The sequence below is a fragment of the Myxine glutinosa genome, unplaced genomic scaffold (assembly GCF_964187855.1).
Source record: "Myxine glutinosa unplaced genomic scaffold, kmMyxGlut1.1 SCAFFOLD_1789, whole genome shotgun sequence".
In the NCBI taxonomy this organism is placed as follows: domain Eukaryota; kingdom Metazoa; phylum Chordata; class Myxini; order Myxiniformes; family Myxinidae; genus Myxine; species Myxine glutinosa.
The window spans coordinates 44498-69593 of record NW_027617884.1 but is presented as its reverse complement, the minus strand read 5'-3'; the positions used below and the strand labels follow the sequence as shown (position 1 = coordinate 69593).

General features: G+C 48.0%; 1 protein-coding gene across 1 annotated transcript in view; it reads right to left on the bottom strand.

Moving 5' to 3' along the window:
- Positions 1 to 23182: 23182 nt before the first annotated feature.
- LOC137422322 (cytohesin-3) overlaps positions 23183 to 25096 on the bottom strand; it is a 41255-nt gene continuing 39341 nt past the window's right edge. The window contains exon 8 of the mRNA XM_078769249.1: positions 23183 to 24754. Within this exon, the coding sequence (XP_078625375.1) occupies positions 24676 to 24754 (79 nt within the window). The 3' untranslated portion in view covers positions 23183 to 24675. The remainder of the gene's footprint in view (positions 24755 to 25096) is intronic.

The window sequence follows — 25096 nt, the reverse complement described above, 5'->3', positions numbered from 1 at the left end:
CCCCCAAGGTTCAGTTCTTGGCCCCCTCCTCTTCATCCTTTACCTGTCCCCCCTCGGTCACTTAATCCGCCGTCATGGTCTCCAATTCCACTGCTTCGCCGATGACATCCAGCTTTTCATCTCCACCAAGTCCGTCTCCACCGACACCCACTCTATCCTGACAAACTGCATCACTGAAATAAAATCCTGGCTTCAAATCAACTTCCTCAAACTTAACTGTGATAAATCTGAAATAATCATCATTGGCCCAAAAACGCTCACAAAATCCACCCTTAACTTTGCCCTCAACATCGACGGTATCCCAGTATCCACCTCCCCTCACATCCGGAATCTTGGCGTCATCTTTGACCAAACCCTCTCCTTCGACAAATACACTAAACAGATCACAAAGTCAGCCTTCTTTCACCTGAAAAACATTGCCCGTCTCCGCTCATCCCTCTCCTCCACGGCTGCAGAAACCCTCATCCACGCCTTCATCACCTCCCGTCTGGACTACTGCAATAGCCTCCTCTATGGTTCACCCTCAAAAATCACCAATAAACTCCAATACATTCAGAACTCCGCTGCCCGTCTATTCACTCATTCCCGGACCCGTGACTACATCACCCCCATCCTTTACAAGCTTCACTGGCTCCCCATCCCCCAGAGAATCCAGTACAAAATCCTCCTCTTGACATACAAAGCCCTCCATAACCTGGCCCCATCCTACCTGGCTGACCTCCTCTCCAGACACACTCCCACCCACAACCTCCGCTCTGCTGGTACCAACCTCCTGACCCCCTCCATCCGGACCAAATTCAGATCCTGGGGGGACAGGGCCTTCTCCATCGCTGCTCCCACCCTCTGGAACTCACTACCTCACACCATCAGAGACTCCTCCTCACTCACCACATTCAAAACATCACTAAAGACCCACCTGTTCAACACTGCATTCAACATTCAACCCACAGCATTTAACCCCTGACTATCTCTTCTCCTTCTCCCTCCTTTTGCTTTAAATATTTCCCTATTGATTCTTGTCTTTCTGCAATTGTTGTTTTCATGTATTGTTATGCATTATGTTTTCCACTCTGTCAAAGCGCCTTTGGGCTCCTTGAAAAGCGCTATACAAAATAAATGAATTATTATTATTATTTAACACACGAGCCACACCTGTGTGAAAGCCATTGCTTGGTGTCCCTTTTTTGTCTCCTACCTGTACATTATGCATAAATAACAAAGGCATAGCCGCTTAGGCTTAGGTAATACACCTCTCGCTCTACATTCCACAGTTGCAACTTATTTGAATTATCCTCGATTTGCACTTCCTCCATAAGGTAAAGTAAACAGGACACAGTACAACATGTTCACCAGGTGTTAATGCCTACCTTGGCACTGAAACCCTTGCTTTCCAAATCCCCTGCAGGACACACAGAAGGTTGGAGACAAGGCATCAGAATTGCGATCATGACAAGAGTCTCGGTTGCACAACACAAACGATCATTCAACCATCTTTTAAGGAATTATGTCACAAATCCAACGGCAGAATCTTAAAGTAAACCACAATACCACATGCAAGATCCAAAAAACTGGAGCGAAGTCGACGGCTTGCCATAAAAATCCCGACGCTTACCAACAAAAGCAAAGGTGAAATAAGGCAAAAAGTTCCACCAGGAATGACCCAATATCAAATTTTGAGTTAAAAAAAAATTTCCCCATGTTTTGACCCGTGTGCCCCTAAGTCCCCACCTTATGGGGCATGAACCCAGGGTCAAATCCAAAAAAATGTTACATACGTCATGTGTCCCCCAATGTTGATTGCATGTACAAAGTTTCATTTAAAATGTTTTAAAATGTGCTCGGAATTGCATTTTTCAGTATTTGACCCCACCCCAGAGAGAAGGTCAAAAGGTCAAACCGTTTAGGAGATAGAGTGACGGATGGACAGAACTGATTACAATATCCCTCCCACCCCCGTTTCCTTTTCAAAAATCATGGGGATAATTTTTTTTTTTTCAATTCATTTTTATCCACACACTTTTTGGAAAAAATAATAAATAAAACGGGGGATATTGTAATCAGCTCTGTCCCTCTGTCTGTCCATCCGTCATGCTATCGCCTCCTAAACAAGTGTGCAGAAATTCACCAAACTTAGTAGTTACGATCAACATGTGACAAGAAGGTGCGGAAGCAGTATCATTTTTGGCCCTGCACCATGGGAGATTGGGAGGGGGTCAAAAGGACAAAATAGCAAAAATTCAATTACGGGCACATTTTAAACATTTTTAAAAATGAAACTTTGTATATGCAACGAACATTGGGAGACGCATGAAACATAACAATTTTGGGGGATTTGACCTCCGATTCAAACCCCATGGGGTGTGGACCTGAGGTGACAGGGGTCAAAAAATAAATAAAACTTGTTACTAAAAACAGGTAAACAGTTAAATAAACAGTTAAATTAAACTAAAATTAAAACTAAACATAACATAAACATAACATAAACATAAACATAATAATAAAACTAAACAGTTGAATAAAACTGTTACTAAAAACTTAAATAAAACAGCTCAAAAAATATAAAAAAAACTCTAAATTTGTTGTTTGTCAAAAACTTTTTGTTTTTGTTTTTTTATTTTAAAATTTTTTTCAATAAATTTGTCAAAAATCCTTTTTGCAATGCTTCCAACTTTGCTTTCGCTGGGAAGCGTGAGGATTTGCGATGGCGCGCCGTCGACCTTGCTCGATTCAATAAAAGATAAACCGTAACATCACACTTTACGGTTAGTTTTCAAAATTACAATATTGGAGGCATTTACACCTGGAAACAAAAATTAGAATTACACCACAAAAACAAAAAACAAAAGCCAACCCCTGCCCTTCCGTTGTTCCATGAGCCTCGACAATTGTGCTCTAAAGCCTCGACCACCGAAGAGCCAAATGTACAATCAAAATGTTTGTGGTGGAAATGCTAAATAAACGGTGACGAGCGACACGTTCAGTGATGGCTTCGTCCGGTCGCCCTCCTCTCAAGATCGGTACAGCGTCCGTCGAGGACACCTGGCTAACATATTGGCCGGTGTTGTGCTGGGCCAAGGGTCAACAGCACAGCACAACACCGGGCACTTATAAGCCGATCAAGGTGCGTTTGGGTTCAGCACCTGGTCATGGGGTTGAGGAAAGGCGATTGTCCTGAAACAACGGAAACATTCGATTCATCAGGAAATTAAACAATGTGTCCGTGATTGTTCAAACTCGAAGATGAATCATGATTCTACGATCCCTGTACAGGTTGGAAATCTGGGTTGGGTTGTGACGTTTCCCCGAATAAATCTGAAGGATGTGAATTTAATCCGAGAAATGGAATAAAGGTTCAAATTTTGGAGGCAGGAATGATGTGGACCAGTCTTTACGAACAATACTGGGACAAGTCCATTCTTCAACTGTTTGCACAATCACCAGCGGCGTGCTAGTCGAGAAGTAGCACAATACCAGGGAATAGGGGGGAGGGGGTTATTGTGAGACCAGGCCCGGGGGTATCAAGAGACCAAGACATGGTGTCATCACAAGATCGAGCCACAGGGGGTGGGATAAGCGGGAGGGGGGGGGGGGGGGGAGTGGGGTTGAGGGGTCAGGCCGATGGGGGGTTGATCGTGATACCGACCAAGGGGTAGGGAGGGGGGACTGTCAGCTCAAGACTGGGCCAAGGGTCAGCACAAGACCAGGTTAATATCAGCATTAGACCAAGCAGATGGTCAGCACAGCACAAGACCAGCCAAGGGTCAGCACAGCACAACACCGGCCAATGGTCAGCACAGAACAACACCAGCCAATGGTCAGCACAGAACACAACACCGGCCAATGGTCAGCACAGCACAACACCGGCCAATGGTCAGCACAGCACAACACCGGCCAATGGTCAGCACAGCACCGGCCAATGGTCAACACAGCACAAGACCGGCCAAGGGTCAGCACAGCACCGGCCAATGGTCAACACAGCACAAGACCGGCCAATGGTCAGCACAGCACAACACCAGCCAATGGTCAGCACAGCACAACACCGGCCAATGGTCAGCACAGCACAACACCGGCCAATGGTCAACACAGCACAACACCGGCCAATGGTCAGCACAGCACAACACCGGCCAAGGGTCAGCACAGCACAACACCGGCCAAGGGTCAGCACAGCACAACACCGGCCAAGGGTCAGCACAGCACAACACCAGCCAATGGTCAACACAGCACAAGACCAGCAAAGGGTCAGTGCAAGACCGGCCAACAGTCAGCAGCACAGCACAGCACCGGCCAATGGTCAGCAGCACAGCACAACACCGGCCAAGGGTCAGCACAGCACAGCACAACACTGGCCAATTGTCAGCACAGCACAGCACAACACCGGCCAATGGTCAGCAGCACACCACAACACCGGCCAAGGGTCAGCAGCACAGCACAACACCGGCCAATGGTCAGCACAGCACAAGACCGGGCCAAGGGTCAACAGCACAGCACAACACCGGCCAAGGGTCAACAGCACAGCACAACACCGGCCAAGGGTCAGCACAGCACAACACTGGGTCAACACAGCACAAGACCGGGTCAGCACAGCACAAGACCGGGTCAGCACAGCACAACACCGGCCAAGGATCAGCACAGCACAACACCGGCCAAGGGTCAACAGCACAACACCGGCTAAGGGTCAGCACAGCACAACACCAGGTCAGCACAGCACAACACCAGGTCAGCACAGCACAACACCGGCCAAGGGTGAGCAAAACACCGGCCAAGGGCCAGCACAGCACAACACCGGCCAAGGGTCAGCACAACACCGGCCAAGGGTCAGCACAGCACAACACCGGCCAAAGTTCAGCACAGCACAACACCGGGTCAGCACAGCACAACACCGGCCAAGGGTCAGCACAACACAACACCGGCCAAAGGTCAGCACAGCACAAACAACACCGGCCAAGGGTCAGCACAGGACAACACCAGCCAAGGGTCAGCACAGCACAACACCGGCCAAGGGTCAGCACAGCACAACACCGGCCAAGGGTCAGCACAGCACAACAACGGCCAATGGTCAGCACAGCACAACACCGGCCAAGGGTCAGCACAGCACAACACCGGCCAAGGGTCAGTGCAAGACCGACCAAGGGTCAGTGCAAGACCGGCCAAGGGTCAGCACAGCACAACACCCGCCAATGGTCAGTGCAAGACCAGCCAAGGGTCAGTGCAAGACCAGCCAAGGGTCAGTGCAATACCGGCCGCCAAGGGTCAATGCAAGACCGGCCAAGGGTCAGTGCAAGACCGGCCAAGGGTCAGTGCAAGACCGGCCAAGGGTCAGCACAGCACAACACCAGTGACCGGGTCAGCACAGCACAACACCGGTGACCGGGTCAGCACAGCAGCTTTACACACCGGACGAACAGTTTAACCACGGGGTGAAGACGAAGTATAAACAAGTGAGGCTGTGGGTGAAGCGGCGGCTGGGGAGCGCGCACCAGATGAAATCCTTGCAGTGGCTGCAGAACGTGGGCTGTTTGAAGAAGCGCGCGATGAACTTGTGGTCCTTGATCTCGTGCACGTTCTTGTGCTTGACGGCACCTTGGCGCGCAAAGCGCTTCTCGCCGAGCTCCGACAAATGCTCGTCGTCCATCTCCGACATGGTGCCGCCTCAGTGTTGAACAAGCTGCTGAGGGGGAAGCAGGAAAACCGACTCGGCTCTTTACTTCCTCCGGTTCGGTTGAATTCCTTCACCGTATTCCAAATTCTCTCTCAATCTCCTCACCACCTACACCCTCGTCTTCTTCTTCTTCTTATATTTTTCTCTCCTCGAGTGCACGTCTACCTTTTCTTACTGCTTCTCTTTCTCATTCTGCCCATCAGTAACTTACGCATCTCGTCTACGCCCACTAGACAGTAGACACGCCCACTGCATACACTCCGCCCACTCATCTGCTGACGCCTTCTTTCGTCGCCAAGCCCACTGCATAGACCCCGCCCACTGCATAGACTCCGCCCACTCATCTGTTGACGCCTTCTTTCGTCGCCTCGCCCCCTGCCATTGCCGTGAGCCTCAAAGCAGACGCAACAGGAAAAAATAAATAATAAAAAGCGTTTGTTTATTTAAACCGAATATGGTTTTCATTGCTTCCTGTCGTCCTGGTTCAACGTGCTCAGGAAAAGTATCACAATTGGAAACGATGCAATAAACCTGTGTATCCGCCGTCCAAGTTGCTGTACTTCTGCCATGAGCACGCTTCCGGTGTGATTGCGCTCCCTGGGGGCGTCGGGCGGCGTCGACGTCGACTGAGGTAACGCAAAAAGAGCAGCCATCTTCTTCGGTGCGCGTGCGGTTCACGATGCAGTGCCCCTGTTGCACCAAAATGAAATAGGAATCCGTGTGTGTGATTCGTGAGGTCTTCGAGTATGGGGAGATTTAACACAATGGCGAGAAAGCGTCTCGCTGCTGGTTCGACGTATAAACCATTAAACGTTTCTGAGGTTCAACGCCAACGGGAATCGCGGAGAGAAGCAAGTTATCACCACCGCCAGTCCGCCACCGAAGGTGGATGACGTGATAATTTCATACCTGTGGTGTGGGACAATAACCCACAGACAAGGTCGGAGACGGGACACATTAAAATGTGGACCCACAGTTCTTCCTAGTCCGACCACTTGAGACTTACCGTCTGAGACTGACTGACTGACTGACTGACGAACGAACCTGGCCGATCATCTGTCCATGGCCTTTTGTGTTTGCGATATTTCAAAACGTTGAACATTTTGCTTTCATATTATACAGACCTGTTCCACCAAAAAAGCAGGGGACCTGGAGTATCAAGGTATGTGGGGTGGGGTGGGGGGCAGGGTATCAACTATCAAGGTAGGTGGGGGGGGGGGGCAGAGTATCAAGGTAGGTTGGGGGGGGGGGAACTAGAGTATCAAGGTGGGGGGGGGGGAACTAGAGTATCAAGGTGGGGGGGGGGAGGGGAGACTAGAGTATCAAGGTAGGGGGAGGGGAACTAGAGTATCAAGGGGGGGGGGAGGACTAGAGTTTCAAGGTGGGTGGGGGGGGGGACTAGAGTATCAAGGTGGGGGGGGGGGGACTAGAGTATCAAGATGGGGGAGGGGAACTCGAGTATCAAGGTGGGGGGAGGACTGGAGTATCAAGGTGGGGGGAGGGAACTAGAGTATCAAGGTGGGGGGAGGACTAGAGTATCAAGGTGGGGGGAGGACTAGAGTATCAAGGTGGGGGGAAGACTAGAGTATCAAGGTGGGGGGAGGACTAGAGTATCAAGGTGGGGGGAGGGAACTAGAGTATCAAGGTGGGGGGAGGACTAGAGTATCAAGGTGGGGGGAGGGGAACTAGAGTTTCAAGTTGGAGGGGGGTGACTACAGTATCAAGGTGGGGGGGAACTGGAGTATCAAGGTGGAGGGGGAGGGGGGGAGAACTCAAGTATCAAGGTGGAGGGGGGGGGCCTGGAGTATCAAGGTGGGGGGGAGGGGAGACAAGAGTATCAAGGTGGGGGGGGAGGGGAGACTAGAGTATCAAGGTGGGGGGAAGGGAACTAGAGTTTCAAGGTGGGGGAGGGGAACTAGAGTATCAAGGTGGGGGGGGGGGACTGGAGTAGCAAGGTGGGGGGGGGGGACTGGAGTAGCAAGGTGGGGGGGGGGCTGCAGTTTCAAGTTGGGGGAGGGGGACTACAGTATCAAGGTGGGGGGGGGGACCTAGAGTGTCAAGGTGGGGGGGACCTAGAGTTTCCAGTTGGAGGGGGGTGACTACAGTATCAAGGTGGGGGGGGAACTGGAGTATCAAGGTGGAGGGGGGGGGGGGAGAACTCAAGTATCAAGGTGGAGGGGGGGCCTGGAGTATCAAGGTGGGGGGGGAGGGGAGACTAGAGTATCAAGGTGGGGGGGAGGGGAGACGAAAGTATCAAGGTGGGGGGAGGGGAACTAGAGTTTCAAGGTGGGGGAGGGGGGGGGACTAGAGTTTCAAGTTGGAGGGGGGTGACTACAGTATCAAGGTGGGGGGGAACTGGAGTATCAAGGTGGAGGGGAAGGGGGGGAGAACTCAAGTATCAAGGTGGAGGGGGGGGGGGGGCCTAGAGTATCAAGGTGGAGGGGGGGGCCTAGAGTATCAAGGTGGGGGGGGAGGGGAGACTAGAGTATCAAGGTGGGGGGGAGGGGACTAGAGTAGCAAGGTGGGGGGGCACTGGAGTATCAAGATGGGGGGGGGACTAGAGTATCAAGGTGGGGGGAGGGAACTAGAGTATCAAGGCGGGGGGAGGACTAGAGTATCAAGGTGGGGGGGGAGGGGACTAGAGTTTCAAGGTGGGGGGAGGACTAGAGTATCAAGGTGGGGGGGGGACTAGAGTTTCAAGTTGGGGGGGGGGGACTATCGTATCAAGGTGGGGGGGGGACTATTGTATCAAGGTGGGGGGGGGGACTAGAGTTTCAAGTTGGGGGGGGGGGACTAGAGTATCAAGGTGGGGGGGGACTAGAGTTTCAAGTTGGGGGGGGGGACTAGAGTTTCAAGTTGGGGGGGGACTAGAGTTTCAAGTTGTGGGGGGGGGGCTCTCGTATCAAGGTGGGGGGGAACTAGAGTATCAAGGTGGGGGGGTCACCTAGAGTATCAAGGTGGGGGGGGACCTAGAGTATCAAGGTGGGAGGGGAGAGAGTTTCAAGTTGGGGGGGGGGGGTGACTACAGTATCAAGGTGGGGGGGAACTAGAGTATCAAGGTGGGGGGGGGACTAGAGTATCAAGGTGGGGGGGGGGGGAACTAGAGTTTCAAGTTGGGGGGGGGGGGACTAGAGTTTCAAGTTGGGGGGGGGGGACTAGAGTTTCAAGTTGTGGGGGGGGGGACTCTCGTATCAAGGTGGGGGGGAACTAGAGTATCAAGGTGGGGGGGTCACCTAGAGTATCAAGGTGGGGGGGGGACCTAGAGTATCAAGGTGGGAGGGGAGAGAGTTTCAAGTTGGGGGGGGGGTGACTACAGTATCAAGGTGGGGGGGAACTAGAGTATCAAGGTGGGGGGGGGACTAGAGTATCAAGGTGGGGGGTGGGGGAACTAGAGTATCAAGGTGGGGGGGGGGACTAAAGTTTCAAGTTGGGGGGGGGGGGACTAAAGTTTCAAGTTGGGGGGGGGGACTAGAGTTTCAAGTTGTGGGGGGGGGGGACTCTCGTATCAAGGTGGGGGGGAACTAGAGTATCAAGGTGGGGGGGTCACCTAGAGTATCAAGGTGGGGGGGGACCTAGAGTATCAAGTTGGGAGGGGAGAGAGTTTCAAGTTGGGGGGGGGGTGACTACAGTATCAAGGTGGGGGGGAATTAGAGTATCAAGGTGGGGGGGGCTGGAGTTTCAAGTTGGGGGAGGGGGACTACAGTATCAAGGTGGAGGGGGGGTGGACTAGAGTTTCAAGTTGGAGGGGGGGACTACAGTATCAAGGTGGGGGTGGAACTGGAGTATTAAGGTGGAGGGGGGGGGGCGAACTCAAGTATCAAGGTGGAGGGGGGGACCTGGAGTATCAAGGTGGGGGGGGGGGACCTAGAGTATCAATGTGGGGGGGACCTAGAGTATCAATGTGGGGGGGACCTACTGTATGAAGGTGGGGGGAAAAGTAGAGTATCAAGTTGGGGGGGGGGGGACTATAGTATCAAGGAGGGGGGGGGACTAGAGTATCAAGGTGGGGGGGAACTAGAGTTTGAAGTTGGGGGGGGACTATAGTATCAAGGTGGGGGGGAACAAGAGTATCAAGGTGGTGGGGGGGGGGGACTAGAGTTTCGAGTTTGGGGGGGGGGGGAACTAGAGTTTCAAGTTGGGGGGGAGCTATAGTATCAAGGTGCGGGGGAACTAGAGTATCAAGGTGGGGGGAACCTACAGTATCAAGGTGGGGGGAGAAGTAGAGTATCAAGGTGGGGGGAACTAGAGTATCAAGATGGGGTGGGCACCTCGAGTATCAAGGTGGGGGGGACGTAGAGTATCAAGGTGGGGGGACCTAGGCCAGAGGATCAGCTCCTTGTGTCTGTTTGTATGTCTGTGAGCACGACATCTTAAAAAGTTATGGATGGATTTGGCCGAAACGTGGACAGGTTGGGTGTGTGAAAGTAAGAATCGATTATATTTTGGTGAAGATCCGGATAAGATGATTTTTAAAGTGATTCTTCACCATTGAAAGGCTCCAAAATGATTTTTAAAAACCCTGTACTATGTTGTACTATGTTGTACTATAAAACCCTGTACTATGTTGTACTATGTTGTACTATAAAACCCTGTACTATGTTGTACTATAAAACCCTGTACTATGTTGTACTATGTTGTACTATAAAAGCCTGTACTATGTTGGATGATATTTCAAAAAGCTATGGACGACTTATGACTAAACTAGGTGGATGAGTTGGTCAGGTGACAAGAACAAGCCGATTCGATTTTGGTTCAAATCCGAATCCAGATCCGACCTATCGGTGGGATACAAAACGGAAACTGTTCAGCCAGGTGGAGGTATACTCTCCACCGAGAGCTGTTCCAGTTATTTTTGACATTAGGCTGATGGAGCTTGTGCAATGTGCGTGCATCACATTCAGGACGAGGGCACAATGGACATCAGTGTACTCTTGCATTCATGACCAGGACATTACCATGATTTAGAACCTGAATTCCCTGCATCATGAGCCAGGTGATCAGACGGGAACACAAACAAGCCACTTTCCAACTCGACCTGCCCGTGCTCAAGTTGGGAAAAAGGACTGATGAGGTACCTGAGAGCTTTGGAAGCAAAATCGAATCATTCTAACCCTCCTCGACTTCTCTGGGGCCATTTGTGGGGAAGGAGGTTATCGATGGACACCATACGCCACAGACAGACTTGAGAAGGCCTCTTACGTTTTCAACGTCGTCCTAAGATTGCAAGACACAACATCAATGACAGAGGTGCATCATCATCCTGGTGATTTCAAGGAGCTCTCACAGTAGTATTATTACGATTTTATGTTGAAGACTCCAGTCACTGACTATATCGTTCTCATCGAGGCCAGGTCTGAAATAAAAGAGCTGCATTGATAGAAAAGTGAAGAAAGAGAGAAGAGTCGAAGAGTTTTTGAGGAAGTAAATAAGTCTGCTTTTTGAAAGGGGGAAGGTCGTAAATGTTTGGAAATACATGGGAAGGTAAAGAGTTCCAGAGTTTGGCAATGGAGGGGAAGAAACAAACATCATGACAGCACACCCTTGAGTTGCCAATCATGTGATGTAGTGGCTCGTCGAGTATTCCGTGGTCTCGCTAATGGTGGAGGTAACGAGCAGCAAGTTCTTGGGAGCAGAAACCGAAGTAATATCTGTAGGAAAGAGAAAGAGAACCAACTTTGTTATGTAATTTGAGTGGGTTGAGTGGTTTGAGTGGTTTGAGTGGGCTGAGATGTAATTTGAGTGGGTTGAGATGTAATTTGAGTGGGTTGAGATGTAATTTGAGTGGGTTGAGATGTCATTTGAGTGGGTTGAGTGGGTTGAGATATAATTTGAGTGGGTTGAGATGCAATTTGAGTGGGTTGAGATGTAATTTGAGTGGGTTGAGATGTAATTTGAGTGGGTTGAGATGTAATTTGAGTGGGTTGAGATGTAATTTGAGTGGGTTGAGATGTAATTTGAGTGGGTTGAGATGTAATTTGAGTGGGTTGAGATGTAATTTGAGTGGGTTGAGATGTCATTTGAGTGGGTTGAGATGTCATTTGAGTGGGTTGAGATATAATTTGAGTGGGTTGAGATGCAATTTGAGTGGGTTGAGATGTAATTTGAGTGGGTTGAGATGTAATTTGAGTGGGTTGAGATGTAATTTGAGTGGGTTGAGTGGGTTGAGATGTAATTTGAGTGGGTTGAGATGTAATTTGAGTGGGTTGAGATGTAATTTGAGTGGGTTGAGATGTAATTTGAGTGGGTTGAGATGTAATTTGAGTGGGTTGAGTGGGTTGAGATGTAATTTGAGTGGGTTGAGATGTAATTTGAGTGGGTTGAGATGTAATTTGAGTGGGTTGAGATGTAATTTGAGTGGGTTGAGATGTAATTTGAGTGGGTTGTCGCTCAAGCTTTTGGGTCTCACTATCTGCCATGATCTTTCTTGGGAAAACCACATTTCAAATCTGGCCTCCAAAGCCAGTCGCCGACTGGGCATCCTCCGTCGTGCGAAGTCCTTCCTTGGCACACCTGAGCTCACCACATACAAGGCTTTCTTCCGCAGCTCAATGGAGTACTGCTCTCCCCTCTGGGCCGGTGTGCCTGCCTCACACCTAGCTCGTCTTCACGCTGTTGAAACCAAAGCTTTCAGAATCATTGGAATCTCCTGCGATGAAGCTAACTCCGAGGGCCTTTCACTCACTCACCGCAGGCAGGTTGGTGGTCTTTCTGTCTTCTACCGACTCCTCTCCGGCCTTGCTCCCCCAGCTCTCTCTGTGCTCTGTCCCCCCAATATTCCTTCAGGTCGCACAAGATCTGCCTGCAACCCTCTTATGGTTAAACTGCCAAAATCAAGACTCTCTGCTCACCTTCACTCTTTCATTCCACTTTGTCCCACCTCTGGAACAAACTCCCCCACTCCCTTCAATCCCACCCCACCCTCCAGGTCTTTAAAACAGCTGTTCACCACCATCTCTAATCTTCCCCCATCCAAAACCTTGATCTTTTCTACCCCCGCTAATTCACCCGATATTTTTTTTTTTTTTGAAATTCCAACTTCTTTCCTGGAAGTCCTTGCAGTGTTCATATATTTTATACCTCTCCCACCTCCCCCCCCCCCCCCCCCCCACATTTCTCCCGATGTCCCTGCTCTCAAATGTTGTGTTTGTGTCCTTCCCACTCTCTCCCCAACTTGTCTACCTCTCCCCTTGTTTTTTGTGTTTTATGTGTAGGTTTGACTTTTTGTGTGATTAATGTTAGCTCTTTCACGAGCCTCAATCTTGTATAGAAAAAATCTGCAGAAAAGACAAAGAGAACCAACTTTATGACGTAATTTGAGCGGGTTGAGTATCTGTAGAAAAGAGAAAGAGAACCAACTCTGATGTAATTTGAGTGGGTCAAGTATCTGTAGAAAAGAGAAAGAGAACCAACTTTGCAGCATAATTTGAGCGGGTTGAGTTTTGAGGTCAGATTGGGAGAGTTGATAAGTTGGATTACTTTGGATTTAATTCTGTCCAGGAAGTATATGGAGCTAGAACCTCCCCAGATGTGAGAGTAGTACTCTATACATGGACAAATCAATCCTTTATATTGTTGAAGCAACTGTTCAAATGAGAAACATCTTCCACTTTTTATTTTTTTGTACACGCATGTACATGGAAGATGGAAGAAGTTTGTGGTTTCGAAGTTTTGAAGTTTCCCAACCCCTTTGTGCATGGAAGAAGTTTCGGGAACTGAGTGGCGTGCTGACGATGAGGGGAGTGTCGTTGAAGCTGAAGGGAAAGGTGTATGCTGCATGTGTGAGAAGTGTTATGATTTATGGGAGCGAGACATGGGTAATGAACGTAGAGCAGCAACGAAGGTTGGAAAGGGTGGAAATGCGAATGGTTCGATGGATGTGCGGAGTATCGTTGAGAGAGAGGAAGACAAATGATGAATTGCGAAAGATGATGGGAATAGAGCCTGTGGTGGATGCTGTGAAGAGGAACAGGTTGAGATGGTTTGGTCATGTGTTGAGGAAGGATGGAAGTGACTTGTTGAGAAGAGTGATGGAAATGAATGTAGAAGGAAGTAGAGGATGGGGAAGACCGAGAAAGACTTGGCCTAAAGATGGTGGAAGAAGAAATGCGGGCAAGGGGGTTAACAAGGGGAGATGCAGAAAATAGGGCAAAATGGAGAAGATTGTCATGGGGACCGCAAGGCTAACCCCTGCTCTAGCAGGGAAAATGGCCTTTAAAATGCATGTTGTTGTTTGTTGTTGTAGTCGAGGCTCGTGTAAGACCTAACACAAAAACACATAAAAACATAAACACATAAAACATATGATAAAGGGAGTGGAAGATAAGAGGGGGGGTTGGGGGACGGGAGAGAGGGAAGCACACAAGCACAACAGCAGTAGAGAACAGGGACATCGGTCGATCTGTGGAAGGGAGAGGGCTGGGCGGACATGGTATAAAGCAAATGAACACTACTGGGACTTTCAGGAAAGAAAACGGAATTTGAAAAAGGTGGATTTGGGGTGAAATTAGCGGGGGTAGAAAAGATCAAGGGTTTGGATGGGGGAAGATAAGAGATGGTGGTGAACAGCTGTTTTAAAGACCTGGAGGGAGGAGTGGGATTGAAGAGAGTGAGGGAGTTTGTTCCAGAGGCGGGAGAAAAGAGGAATGAAAAAGTCAAAGTGAGCAGAGAGTCTTGATTTTGACAGTTTCACCAGAAGAGGGTTGCAGGCAGATCTTGTGTGTCCTGCAGGAATATTTGGGGGACAGAGCACAGACAGATCCGGGGCAGCTAGGCCAGATAGGAGTCGGTGGAAGACAGAAAGACCACCAACCTGCCTGCGGCGAGTGAGTGAAACACCTCGGAGTTAGCTTCATCGTGGGAGATTCCAATGATTGTGAAAGCTTTGGTTTATACAGTGTGAAGCCAAGCTAGGTGTGAGGCAGGAGCACCGGCCCAGAGGGGAGAGCAGTATTCCATTGAGCTGCGGATGAAAGCTTTGTATGTGGTGAGGAGCTCAGGTGTGCCAAGGAAGGACTTCGCACGATGGAGGATGCCCAGTCGGCGACTGGCTTTGGAGGCCAGCTTGGAAATGTGGTTTTCCCAGGAAAGATCATGGCAGATAGTGAGACCCAAAAGCTTAAGTGACAGAACTTCTTTGAGACGATTGTTGAGAAGGTAGATGGGAGGGTTGTCCAGACGCTCTTTACGGAGAGAAATCGTTGAGTGTGTGAGATTTGTTAGGATTGAAAGACATGTTCAACTTGTTTGACCAGTTTGTGATTTTATCCAAGTCTACAGAGTGGAAGAGGCTGCTGCCTGCCACTCTGAGGGTTGAGATATTGAGAGGCAGAGAGTTGTCATCACCCACCCCATTCCTGATTCACCACCTTCCTTGCTGATTCACCACCTTCCTTGCTGATCATATGTTTCATTTTAACATGCATAATAAATATACAAGCGAATTATTATAATCTCCTTTCCAGTCCCACATTGAATGTTTTGATTCTTTGTTTAAACAATTTAAACATAATCTGAGGTTACTGACTAATCCTGTACACACATGTTCAAGTATGCATTCTAGATATGAAAGGAAATTTAACAAAAAGTTGTTTTTGCTGGAAACAAAGCAGAAAATGTTCGCTGGATGAAGTTTCCAAATAAAAACTTGAGTTAAACAGCTTTTCAGAACATACGTTGAAATAAATGAAGTTGTGCGTCTTAATTCCTTGAACACTTGCACTCCAACTAGGTTTTTAAGTAAATGTGTGACTTGCCACAAGTGGAAGTAGTACTACGGTGACTTGTTGACATCTCTCTTCAGGACTGGTCTCCCATATCTACTGCCCATGATGTTAATTCAGCCTGGGAATTCTTCCTCAGAAACCTGGGCATTCCCCCTCATGCACAGATTCATCCCCTCTCATCTTCAGTTATCCCACCCTTATTCCCACCCATGGTACATTTAATGATAAGGTGAGGCAGTTGTTTGGCTCTCTTCCTTTTGAAACAAATGTGACCGAAGGCAACCTCAGATCATTCCATTACGCCCGCAACAAGTGTGTGTACACTCTCAGGAGTGTCCAACAACACCTGTTCAACCTCAAGAATGAACTTTCAAACTGGTCTCTCTCATCTAAAACCTGGTGGTACCTTGTTAGGTCCGGTTCAATGGGGATCGCGTTTGTCACCATGTGGGAGAAAAGGAAGGTTATTAGCTCCACCACCAAAGATGGAAAATGGAATAATTTCATACCTTTGGGTTATTGTCCCCTGCTCCTCTGGGCCAAGGGTCAGCACAGCAAGGACAAGGTCGGAGACGGGAGACATTAAAATGTGCACCGACCGTTCTTCCGAGTCCGACCGCCCGGACTTACCATCTGAGACCGACAGAGACAAACAGCCTGAGACCGAACAAGACCGTCTGTCCGAGACATATCGACCAAAACGGACCACCCAAGACCTTGTGTGGCTCTCAACGGAATCCTTTCATCTCCACACCCTATGGAGGCTAGATTGCTCCACGGCAGTTTTTGGGCCCACTCATGTTCCTAATCTTCATCAACGATCTCGCTGGAAAATCCTCTTAATCTATTTGCGGATACTCCACCTCCTGAGTAATATCGCTCATCCTTCAGATATGCAGGCAGCAGGCTCTTCCCTGTCTGCAGACCTTCCTAGAAACACTTGGAATCCTGACAAATGTCACACTCTCACTCTGTCTCTCTGAAAGTACCTTCTGGCGAACCCTCCCATCTATTTCCTTCACAATCCTCTTGAAGAAGTGCAGTCACTCAAACCTTTGTGCCTCACTATCGGCCATTATCCTTCTTGGGCAAAGCAGACTTCTTAGTTGGCCTCCAAAGCCAATCGCCGACTGGGCAGCCTCCATCATACAAAGTCCTTCCTTGGCACACCTGAACCCTTATCTACCTAGAAGTCCTTCACCCACAGCTTGATGGAGTGCTGCTCTCCTCTCTGGGGTGGCACTCCAGCCACAGATGTTGGTCAGCATTACACAGTGAAAACCAAGGCCTTCAAGATCATTGTAATCTCCCGTGATGAAGCGAAGTCTCTGGGCCTATCGCTCTCCCATCGAAGACAGGACAGGTCTTCATCTTCAACAGATTCAACTGCTCTTTCCGTGCTTTGTCCCACCTCCCTCCCCAAATCCCCCCCAAGGACGGTACCAGGTATACTTTGCAGAGCCAGGTCATTCCTCGGCCTCTCTCCTAACACCATGCAAAGCTTTTATCCGCAGTGCCATGGAGTATGGATATCATTTTCTCTGTGGGGGTGTTGCTGTCCCAGATCTCACCTTGTGCCTCTGTAAGCAGCGGAACCTAAAGCTCTGAAACTAACTGCAGTTACTCAACAGGAAGCTGAAGTAAAAGGGCAGCTCCTCTCCCATGCAGGCAGGTTGGTGACCTCCCAGTTTGACACTCATTACTCGTCTCATCCCAACTGCCCTTTTCCCTATTTTCCATCGCAAGCCCGACCAGGCTCTCCTTGTTGACCCATCCCCAGCAAGGCAGGAGATGGCGTTTTGCAATCACTTGTGTCTGTCCGGGCCATAATGTTTTTACCATTTGAGCTTTTGTCATCAAATTTTCAACAAAGCTTTATTATGAGAATATGGAGAAGAAAAATGAATAATTAGGTCAAAAGGTTAAAGGTCAACGTCACCTAAAATCGTCAATATTTTCGTCTGATTTACCTGAACTTTGAATAATTTCCATACTGGGTCACTGAATTGGTTTACAAATCCAAAGCTAGACGCCGATTTTTATTTATCAAAAGGTCAAAGGTCATAGTTGCATAAAACATCAATCTGTCAGTGACCCAATTCTTGTAACCTCTGTTGTGTCAAGGGGGTCAAAGGCCAAGGTCACAAAATCATCAATTTCCATCCGATTGCCTTGAAATTTGAGCAGTGTTTGCATGTTGGATCACTGAGGCCTATTGATTTTGAGGTCAAAAGGTCATGTTGCCTAAAATCATCAATGCTTTTGTATTTCTTTTTTAGCTGTATTGGTCATGTTTAGCATATGGAAGAAGTCCGAATAGAAAGCCGATGCGGATGCCGTGCATTTTCAGACGTTTTTCTAATTTAGCTTGCAACCAAACACTTATGCCAATCTCCAAATCGAGCCCAGTTTCTCCAATAATATTCTCTCCACCCCTTTAAATTCAAAATGATGAGCCATGGGTCTCCCGTTATACCCTCCACCTTACCTAATCTTGTTTTTCGCACTGACTCTCCTTCCTTGTTCAGCTGAATGTTTCCATACTTAGTTTGTCATCATTTCCTGTCTCCTTTGACATTCCTTGTCGACTCAGATAATTCGCTTTCCCTTTTCCTGTTTATAAGTCCAATTACTTATGGTGCCCGTCTGTTCCTTGCTTTCCCATTTATTTGTCCTCCCTTGTATACCACCTTCAGCTCTTCCATGGGCCACGATCTCTGCAATAAAAATAAAAGGAGAAAAAAAAAGTTTGTGCAGGTTGGAGAGTTTTTTTTTTTTTGTATACAAGATCGAGGCTCGTGAAAGAGGTAATATTGATCACACAAAAAGTCAAACCGACACATAAAACATATGATAAAGGGAGCGCGAGACAAGATGGGGAGCAGGGACATCGGGAGATCTGTGGGAGGGAGAGGGCTTGGGTAGGATGCATGGGAAGGGTGGGGGGGGGGGCGGGGGGGGGGGAAGAGGTAAAAACACATGGACACTCCGAGGACTAATGCAAACAATGAATGGTCATGTGTTGAGGAAGGATGAAAGTGACTGGTTGAGAAGAGTGATGGAAATGAATGTAGAAGGAAGTAGAGGACGGGGAAGACCAAGAAAGACTTGGCTAAAGATGGTGGAAGAAGAAATGTGGGCAAGGGGGTTAACAAGGAGAGATGTAGAAAATAGGGTAGACAATATGGGGAGAGAGGGGGAAGCACACAAACACAGCATTTGAGAGCAGGGACATCGGGAGATCTGTGGGAGGGAAAGGGCTTGGGGGTGGGAGAGGTATAAAACACATGGACACTGCAAGGACTTCCAGGAAAGAAGTTGAAATTTCAAAAAAGTGGATCTGGGGTGAATTAGCGGGGGTAGAAAAGATCAAGGTTTTGGATGGGGATGGTTGTGGTGAACAGCCGTTTTAAAGACCTGGAGGGAGGAGTGGGATTGAAGAGAGTGTGGGAGTTTGTTCCAGAGGTGGGAGAAAAGAGGAGTGAAGGTGAGCAGAGAGTCTTGATTTTGGCAGTTTAACCATAGAGTTCCTCCAACAATGAAGGACAAGATATTTTATCTCCAAGACACTGTCGGCGAACAAGAGATGTTGACAAGACAAAGGCTGATCCAGGACATTGCGAGTTGGGAAGTCCAAAAAAACACAAAGACATGCAAATATTATTTGTACAAGACAGATTACCGTTGGCTCATGTTCAAATATGCATGTTTGAAGTCATGTTCAAACTTACCCGCAACACATGCCAATGCAGACAGCCCTATTTACCTGGAGCAGCAACTCCCCTGAAGAAATGTCTTATCCCGTCACCAATACCAGTTGATTTACCATCAGAGCTTCAGCTGAGTATGTATTGAATCCCTGATGGGATCAAAACTAAACTCGACATTCCAATCTAGGAGTGGCCACTGCACACCCTGGAAGCCAGGTAACCCATCGGCATTTAGGTTGTAGACATTAAAGCTCTCGTTGTGTCTTGTGAAGAATAAAACCAGTGTGTGCCAGTGCCTTGCATATTCCATTCCATTCCCTTTCTGGTATTTCCATGGGCAAATAGACCTGGTGGCGGCCATCTGCTCTACCAGCCAAACCTGAGCAAGACTGGCATTTGACTGATATTGGTGATAACTCGCCTCCGCATCAATGAAAGGCTCTAAGGCTGAGGGATCTTTAACGTCCACCAGAAGACATTGCTATCAAAAGGGTCACCAGCTCAACGTCCCTCCACAGGAAAGCATATCCGACGTACACACCCCTAGCATGTGCATACCCCTAGTGTGTGCGTACCCCTAGCATGTGCATACCCCTAGTGTGTGCGTACCCCTAGCCATCCGTCGTGCCAGCCCGTTCACTTTTGTGATACAATTCTGTTCCAAATCAAATAATTTGGGAGGTCGTGAACGGGTATATGCACACACCTGACCAGTTTGACTGGATGCGCACGTCAGAGTTGGCAAATGCAAGAGCTACGCCCTCGTGCCACCGAAAACTGCCGCCCCGAGGTTCACACTATGACAGGTTCAAGGGTAACCAGCACAGATTAACATCCATTGAAGCTTTCACACAATTCAGGGACATCGGGAGATTGACATTGTTCATGGGATTGTTCCACGCAAAGTATTGACATGGGCATTGAGGAAGTTAGGAGTGGAGGAATGGTTGATCAGAGTAGTGATGGCAATGTACAAAAGAGCACGCACAGCTGTAAGGACGAAGGACGGGAACAGTGGTGAGTTTGAGGTGAAGGTGGGAGTGCATCAGGGGTCGGTACTAAGTCCACTACTATTTGTAGCTGTGATGGAGGTGCTGGCTCAGACCGTAAAGGAGGGTTTACCGTGGGAGTTGTTGTATGCAGATGATCTGGTGTTGATTGCGGAAAGTATGGATGGACTGAAGGAAAAGATGAACAAGTGGAAGGAATGTATGGAGACAAAAGGTCTGAAGGTGAATATCGGAAAGACAAAGGTGATGGCAAGTGGTAAAACATGTGGTGAGGTGGAAAGAACTGGGAAGTGGCCCTGTGCTGTGTGTAGGAAGGGTGTCGGAGTGAACTCCATTCAGTGTACAATGTGCGCTGAGTGGGTTCATCAAAAATGTAGTGGTCTGAGAGGGTCATTAACCAGTGTGGCAGCTACATTCAAATGTAAGGTGTGCACAGAGGGAGCTGCAGATGGAGGAAATGTTGAGTTGGATCTTGGAGACGGCGTGAAGCTGGAAGGTGTGAAAACATTTTGCTACCTCAGAGACATGCTGAATGGAGAAGGTGGATCAGACTCGGCAACGGTTGCTCGAGTGAGATGTGCATGGAAGAAGTTTCGGGAACTGAGTGGCGTGCTGATGAGGAGGAGAGTGTCGCTGAAGCTGAAGGGAAAGGTGTATGCTGTATGTGTGAGAAGTGTTATGATTTATGGGAGCGAGACATGGGTAATGAACGTAGAGCAGCAACGAAGGCTGGAAAGGGTGGAAATGCGAATGGTTCGATGGATGTGCGGAGTATCGTTGAGAGAGAGGAAGACAAATGATGAATTGCGAAAGATGATGGGAATATTGCCTGTGATTGATGCTGTGAAGAGGAACAGGTTGAGATGGTTTGGTCATGTGTTGAGGAAGGATGAAAGTGACGGATGCATTATAGTGACGGAAAGGACAGATGCAGAAAATAGGGCAAAATGGAGAAGATTGTCATGGGGACCGCAAGGCTAACCCCCGCTCTAGCAGGGAACATGGCCTTAAAATGCATGTTGTTGTTGTTGTTGTTGAAGCTTTCACACAATTCACTGCATCAGATCACCAAAGTCTCAAAGGTCAAAGCACAACCGAATCATACCAGAGACTCATAAAGTGGTACCTGCTGCTTCCTTGGCTTGATGCTCAGCATTTAAGGATAGAGCACGGACAAACAACCATAGGGTGGCAACCATTGTGCAGGCTTGATGGGCCCAATGGCCTCCTTTTACGTTGAAGTTCATTGCAAGGGAATTCATATTATTTAACAGTTGGGAATACCCAAAATGCTTTGCACAGCTTTCTTGTCCCTGTGTCGCTCAACTACTCTCATCGTCTCCACCTAAAAGACCATTCTCAGACAACATTGCACCGACCCAAACATTTCAAAAACTTTGCATTCTGGGGCACCACCGCAGGATTCCTCGCTCTTGCCGCACAAAGTATCTCACGATTTCTCGAGGAAAAAACCCGGAGGTTAACCTTTAACAACCATTATATTTTCAACATTCTTGAAATCAAATTGCTTCCTCCTCAGTATGCAACTTGTCCCCTTTCTTCAGAAGAGGAATGTTGGATTTCTTTAGATGTCAACATTGAGCTTCGCCCCATTATAAACCTCCAGACGGTTGAACCCACACTTTATACCTAAGCCATGTACTGATATCATCAACTTTCTCCAGCAAAAAGGTGAAACTGTCAATATCTAGTTGATCCCAGGCTTCCGCTTACGACGACGAAAGAGTGCAGAGAATGCCGAAAGCTGCAGCCAATGAGGAATGTTTGGTGCCTCGACTCTAATTCCTCTATCTACAACAACAACAACAACAACTTACAAAGCCGAATGCCTCAAAATCTTGTGTCCCAAACCCATCTCTCTCTGTTCCCACCGTTCCCAGTCGAACCCAACTGCTCCTGGACTCTGTGTCCTTCTCTCCTGACAAGGTGGAGGAGTTTTTGTCAAACCTCGACTCTGATTCTGCAACTGGACCAGATGGCATCAGCTCACGGGTCCTAAAATCCTGCTCTCCCGCTCTATCTCACCCCCTCTCTGTTCTTTTCACCCTCTCTTTTGCTCAAGGTCATCTGCCAGCATCTTGGAAATCAGCAAACATTACCGCTTTACACAAAAAATGTGCAAAAACAGATCCTTGCAACTACAGACCAATCAGCTTGCTCCCAATTATCAGCAAAGTCATGGAATCCATCATTCCTTCGGATATCAAATCCTTCCTCTTCTCCAATGGCTTGATCTCTGATTATCAATTTGGTTTCAGACCAGGTCACTCAACTCTGGACATGTTGCTTCTGCTGTCTCAACAATGGATGGAGGTCCTCAATGCCAAACAGGAAATCAGAGCTGTCTCCCTTCACATATCACGTGCCTTCGATACGGTCTGGCACCCAGCTCTGCTCACCAAACTCTCCTCCTATGGTATCCATGGAAATCTCCACTCATGGCTTGTGGACTTCCTCTCTGGTCGTCGGCAACGTGTGGCCCTGAAACCTGAATGGATCTCTCTCATCTACTACTACGACTACTACTACAACTACAACAACAACAACAACAGGCATTTTAAGGCCATTTTCCCTGCTAGAGCGGGGGTTAGCCTTGCAGTCCCCATGACAGTCTTCTCCATTTTGCCCTATTTTCTGCATCTCCCCTTGTTAACCCCATTGCCCGCATTCCTTCTTCCACCATCTTTAGCCAAGTCTTTCTCGGTCTTCCCCATCCTCTACTTCCTTTGACATTCATTTCCATCACTCTTCTCAACCAGTCACTTTCATCCTTCCTCAACACATGACCAAACCATCTCAACCTGTTTCTCTTCACAGCATCTGTCACAGGCTCTATTCCCATCATCTTTCGCAATTCATCATTTGTCTTCCTCTCAACGATACTCCGCACATCCACCGAACCATTCGCATTTCCACCCTTTCCAGCCTTCGTTGCTGCTCTACGTTCATTACCCATGTGTCGCTCCCATAAATCCTCTATCCGAAAAATATATTTTGCATCAACCCAGCCGAAGCTCCTCCCCCTATCCCCCTTTCCCCACCCCAAAACAAAATGGATCATTCACTGCACAACATCTCAATAAGTTTACTTGATCACAAAAAATTTACTGTTTTTACAAAACACAGCCATTAACTTAGGGGGTATGTACAAAACAATGAATAAAAACAAACGCCAGCCCTCTATTGCTGCAAACAAACTGCACCGCTCACGACTTCATGTACTGTACTCCAGCATGGAAGGGGAACAGGGGAAGTTCAAATCAACCGTCTCGAGGATTAAACAAAGACAGATCCACGGGACGTGCAAGCTGGTTTGTCTACCAGAGGCATATGGCCTGAGTACCAAAGGCAACTTAATTATCTTCTTAACCGTGAAAAGTGGGGATAATTTTTGAGTGCGACGTGATGCACCGGCAATCAAGTTAAAGGTTCCAGATGTTGTCAATCACCGTGTACAAAACTGTTCAAACTATGTGGATGCATACGTCATAAGTACATTATGTGCTGAACAACTTAAGTACTTTATTGCAATGTTCTAAAAACGCTTCTTCTTCAAATAATGAATCAAATGGAAGTCGTTCACAATGTCGTCGTCGTCCGAGGATTTTTTGGTCCACGCCCGTAACGAAACTGAGGCTTTCAAGTAACGTAGGTACACCTGGAGCTTCGCGACGAAGAAGTACAACGCAGCGGGAATGAATAAAAGGCTGCTTTACATTTGACTATACGCAACGGTAGATGCAATGTTCAGCAGTGCATCTTGGCAGATTACTTACAGGAGTAGAAATATACTTCCTGGAACAATTGCGTGCCCCACACACACAAAAAAGAAGAAAAAAAGAAGAAGATAAACATGCTACGTGGCGTAACTCGTCACCTTGACCCCACAGCCAACTCAAGATCTGTCATCTCGGCCATCAACCTTCATGACTTCCACATCAACGTAAACAGATTTACAACAAAAGTGCTTAAGTCACAAACAAGTTGAGCATATTGTTTTAGAAAAGCTCGTCAAACGAGGCACAAGCAAGGGAGGCGCCGTTGAAGTATAAACTGCAAACAATCTGGGAGGAATACAAAAGCAATTCGACCATGATGGGCAAATCTCGCTTCTGGCTTCGTTGCAAATGGAAAAGGGACTCATGTTCTGGCTCGGCGATATCGAATTGCCCGCCTGGTAATTCCTCGAAATGGAGCTCATCGTTATTTCAGACTTCACAGAACATCAAATTCCTCCATTTGTTAAGAACCGTTCATTCTAAACGGTTTTGAAGTACTGTAATAACACTCGGCAGGAGACAAACGTGTGTACTTCCAAAGGAGAGGGCCGAAATGAGCCCATCATGTGAAGGTGCATCCTTTCCTTTGACCACACACACGAGTATACAACAATCTGCTAACATCGGAAACGGTGACATCCATAGCAAACCCAGTGCGAGCTTCGGACACGTGGTGCATTTGAGTTCAAGTGATGCATGCCCAACCAAAGCCGTTTTGTCTGGTTTCCTGTGTCGAGGACAGGCAGCGAAGCTTGGAGCTCGACGGCTGACTGCCTAGCTGGCCTTCTTGCTGGCGACACGCTTTTTACGGGTAGCCAGCATTTCGTAGAAAGGATCCCGACTGATGCTTGCCCTGCACATGATGAAAAAAAACAAAAAATAAATAAATAAAACATGCCATATTAATACATGGGGTATAGTCCAAAAATCACAACAATCAAAAACTATCGCAATAGCTCTTCTTGCAAATCTCCATTCTGGTTCATCTACGGTATAAGAGAGCCGTTGGTCTGTGTGTCTGTGCCGCCATTTTTCTCTGAGATGGCTGAACGGATCTTCGTTAAACTTTTACAGGTTATTCAGCGAGTGCCTGGGGGTGTTTTCGGGAAAAATAAATAAAATCCCCCAAAAAGTTCGTTTTTATTTATTTATTATTTTTTATAGAATCACTCTGTAGTGCCTAAGCCTTTTTGAT